General features: G+C 40.7%; 1 protein-coding gene across 1 annotated transcript; it reads right to left on the reverse strand.

The window, feature by feature from the left end:
- Positions 1-768: 768 nt before the first annotated feature.
- LOC116379413 (ephrin-A2-like) lies at positions 769-1,233 on the reverse strand. Its single transcript, XM_031841373.1, has one exon. It carries the CDS (start codon positions 1,231-1,233, stop codon positions 769-771), a length of 465 nt encoding a protein of 154 aa, XP_031697233.1.
- Positions 1,234-4,827: the final 3,594 nt, after the last annotated feature.

The following is a 4,827-nucleotide window of genomic DNA, read 5'->3' on the forward strand; positions in this document are numbered from 1 at the left end:
CACACACACACACACACACATACACACACAGACACACACACACACACTCCCACACACAGACCCACACATACACACACACACTCCCACACACACACACACATACACACACACTCCCATACACACACACACACACACACACACACAGCCATTAAGTGTAATTTAAAACAAACTGCCTGTTTCTCTGCTGGAAGCTCTTTCACTACAAATGAGCCACAATTTAGGACATTTTTTACAGGTTGGACGACAAATTATGTCAAATTCTGTCTCAACAGAAACACACACATCTGAGTGGGACTGCAGAAGGGTGTTCTACTCCCCGCTGAGGGGGCAAGACCCCTGAGGGTCTATTAAGTAAGTCTCTCCCAGTCTCTACGCTGGGGAACAAGGAAGGGCAAAAAGGGCTAAAAGGCGTATCTCACAGTTTTTCTGCTTCCTTTATACTACTCTGATTCTAGTACCTCCCCTAATCACATGCGTCACACATACAGGAGGCATCTTGTACCAGAGTTAGCAACTGGATGTAACAGGATGTAACTGGTTGTAACTGGTTTGGTCCGGATAGAACCGAAGCGCTATTCAAGGCTAAAGTGACGATGTTACATAAAGCGTCTAAGTAGGTTGTATGTTTCTATCACTGCTATCATGACATAAAACAGTTTATGTTTTACGATGGTTATAAAAAGCGTAAACAAGTTATATATTGTGATGATTATAAAGACAAACAAGCTATATGTTGTGATGGTTATACTTTTATGCTTTCATATTTTTTTACAGTCTCACAACAATATATATAAACATCCATCCTTTATCACCTTCATACAGAAAACACAGATGTAGTAGTACTCGGTGTGTAGTACTTACAGATGTATTAGTACACAGTGTGTAGTACTTACAGATGTAGTAGTACTCGTGTCCCGGTCTGAACTCGAAGCCCAGGCTGAAGGGGGTGAACAGCTGGAACTTCTCAGAGAACTTCAGTGGTCCACTGGTGCTCCGTGGACGGTTACACTCCCAGCGTTTGAACCCCTTCCTGTGGTGGTCACAGGTGGTGTAGCCATCGTAGTTCACCATGTACAACACGTACTGCTCCATGCGCTTGTCTGACTCCGCCCACTCGTAGTGTGGACAGTAGACATCCAGGTAGTCGTTGATGGCCACCTCCACCGTGTACTCGCCCCGAAAGAACCTGACGGAGAGGAGAAGTGATGTCACTTCCTGTTTATTTAGTTTCATTTTCAGCATAGAAACTCAGGACTTCTGGATGATGTAACCATCACACAGGTTCATGTTCTCCTGTTAACATTATTTATACTTTTCTTTCTGACAAACATGATGAAAGTCATGTTCATCATTGTCGACCTACTGAGATCAGTCACATGTCACCTGAAACTACTAATAATACTTAATAGTACAAACATTAGTCTTTCAGCTGGAGTCACAGTATTTTAAAACAGAAGAGACGAAGAGATGCATGAGACAGATGCTGAAAATATTAACACACACACACACTGTCATTGGGAGGGATCAATCTGTAGTATCTATCAGTGAGTATTAATAATCTCAGATAGTATCTATGTGTGTGATTCAGTTTACTGGCCTAAAATTAAAAACCCATTCAATCAAAGTGATCAGGTTTCATATCAACAGACTGTAACATCTAACAATGATTCTACAGCGAACTGAAACAGGAAGTCATCATCACTGGTTCCTCCACAAACAGCCAATCAGATGCTTCCATGTGATTCTGGATTATTACATAAAATAATCTTGTTTATGATTCTTCCAGGTTCTGTTCATCAAGATAATCTTCACTAATGAACTCCATTTTGATGATGTTTGAAGTGTAAAGTAAAAAGCTAACGTTAGTCTATAAAGGAACTCCAGCACGGTCACGTGACTTCACGTTAGTCTGTAAAGGAACTCCAGCACGGTCACGTGACTTCACGTTAGTCTGTAAAGGAACTCCAGCACGGTCACGTGACTTCACGTTAGTCTATAAAGGAACTCCAGCACGGTCACGTGACTTCACGTTAGTCTATAAAGGAACTCCAGCACGGTCACGTGACTTCACGTTAGTCTGTAAAGGAACTCCAGCACGGTCACGTGACTTCACGTTAGTCTACAAAGGAACTCCAGCACGGTCACGTGACTTCACGTTAGTCTATAAAGGAACTCCAGCACGGTCACGTGACTTCACATTAGTCCGTAAAGGAACTCCACCACGGTCACGGACGTGACTAGTCCGTAAAGGAACCTATAAAGGAACCTGGACCAAACCAGGACTAAATATTGAAGGAAACCAATCTGAGTCACGTCTGGTTACAGGACTCATTAGTTTGGCTCTCTTCGATCCCCATCCATCTATTTTACCCAGAATGCTTTGGGGGAGGATCCAGCGACGAGCTGAATGAGCAGTTGTTTGTTAGTAAACAGAGAGTTTCTATAAAGGAAAGTAAATATGACTTTATGTCGAGTCAGTGAATATTAACAAAGACTGCTAAGAAGCTTGGTTTATTTTTTGTATCTTGGTAAGAAATAAATAAAGTGATTTCAATGAAAGTCTTTATTCGTCGTGAAGCTTCCTGAAAGCGTCACTTTTTTTTTTTCGGCTCAAACGCTCCATATGATCATGTTATGAGTCCGTTACTCTCAGCTGTTGAATCACAGCGGTGATTATTTCTGTGCGACCTGAAGGCATCATCAGAGCGTGTGGTCCTGCTGGAGGTCGATCAGTTGGAAACATCCAGAGCAAAGACCTTCCTCCTCTTCGTCTTTGCTAACACTATTAGCAAAGTGCACGCTAACTCAGTTACCTGCGGGATTGGGTGACGCTAACGGGCGATGCGTTCACTGACCTCCGTCCACTCAGCTCTCACATCATCACTCATCACTCTAATGGAGGGAGGCTCTGTGTACCAGCAGGTTCACCATCTTCATCATCACCACCATCATCATCATCAGTCCAAACAGCTGACTGTCAGTTTTTTTATTTATGTACTACTTTGAGGTAACTTGAGTTTTTCTATTTCATAGTACTTTATACTTCTCCTCAAAGTAAATATTGTACTTTTTACTGTTATATATATATATATATATATATATATATATATATATATATATTATTCTGCATAATGAGTACTTGAAGTATATTTTGATCCTTGTACTTTGGAGTATTTCTACACGGTGGTGTTAGTACTTTTACTGCAGTAAAAGGTCTGAGTACTTCTAAGAATATTTCCCCGTGAATTGTATAAAGTACTTTAAAAGGAAAAAACTGTTTTAAAGCGTCTCACGTCCACACCTGTGATGTCACAGCTCTCAGCATGCCTCGCTGTGATTTACGGTTTAATCTCTGCAGGTCTCTGGAGGTCGGGTGGATTAGATCCAGGTCCTGTGACGGGGGGGCGGGTCCAGGTCATTCGTCAGAGTTCAGACAGATGAACTGATTAAAGTTCAGACTGTTTATGTTCATGTGTTTACATTCTAATCTTATTATGTTGTTTATTCTGGAATAATGACATCACTTCCTGTCTGCCAAACCAGGACTAAATATAGGACCAAAACTAGCACATAACACTAGACCAAACCAGGACTAAATATAGGACCAAGCCAGGACTAAGTACTAGATCAAACCAGGACTAAATACTGGACCAAGCCAGGACTAAATATTACCCAACCAGTCTAAATATAGGATCAAACCAGGACTTAACACTAGACCAAACCAGGACTAAATATAGGACCAAGTCCGGACTAAAAACTAGACCAAACCAGGTCTAAATATTGGATGAAACAGGACTAAATGCTCGACCAAACCAGGTCTAAATATAGGACCAAAACCAGGACTAAATACTGGACCGAACCAGGACTCATTTGTAAAGAAAAAAAGAAAAAGCAGAGAACAAACACAAGACTGATGGACATCTGGGTCCAGAACTTTCTGTCTTAGTTGTGAAGTCCTGATTCATCACTTGTTGCCCTCTAGTGGTCACAAGTCCCTGAATGCAGCTTTAACTCATTAATTTATGTTCCTCTTTATTCTATTGTGGTGATTTTGTAAAGCCATTTCAAAACCACATGAACTCTGGACTATGTTCCCACAGCAGCTTTATTATTTGTGTCCCTGAGTCACATGATCGATCCCTCTGGAGACACTCTCCATTGTGAGGGTTAATGTAACCTGAGTCTGACCTGACAGGCTCAGCTACAATACCCACAGTGTTTCCTTCAGCCTTCAGGTCAGACAAGAAGCTACAAGCTACGAAACAAAACTATCTGATCTGATGTCTGAAAACCTGATCCTACACACACACACACACCTCTGTCATCACTGTGAGATTACAAACATTGAAACAAACCAGACTATAAACCAGTTTGTGGATTATTTGTTAGAAACAACAGAAATGCTTCAGATTCATGGATCTGATTCTTGAAGTAAACTTTCTGCACCTGAAGAAACACACAGATGTTTAAAGTGTAAAGTTCTTCCTGTTGGGGGCGCAAGAGGAGCTCATCACAACCTAAAGGTCTCATGATGAGACAGGAAGAATGGCTCTGAACTTTCAAAACAAAAGCCTTTTTATAACATATGACCAGGATCATAACGTCTTCTCTAAACGTCTATTCTACATTTATGTTCATATAGTTTGTACATTTGTCATGTGTTCTATTTTCTGATGTTATGGATGAAATAAACATCCATAACTTAAGCTTTTATTTTCCTAAATTTAAAGAGTATTAAGTGTGTTTAAAGTATAGTATAGTAACGTTACAATAGCACTGAAGTAATGTTACAATAGTACTGCAGTAATGTTACAATAGCACTGCAGT

The sequence above is a fragment of the Anarrhichthys ocellatus genome, unplaced genomic scaffold (assembly GCF_004355925.1).
Source record: "Anarrhichthys ocellatus isolate YVR2014 unplaced genomic scaffold, GSC_Weel_1.0 scaffold4270, whole genome shotgun sequence".
Classification (NCBI taxonomy): domain Eukaryota; kingdom Metazoa; phylum Chordata; class Actinopteri; order Perciformes; family Anarhichadidae; genus Anarrhichthys; species Anarrhichthys ocellatus.

Bases quoted from the DNA above. Each gene is read 5' to 3' on its own strand.
- LOC116379413 (XM_031841373.1), bottom strand. From the start codon at position 1,233: ATGAAACTAAATAAACAGGAAGTGACATCACTTCTCCTCTCCGTCAGG.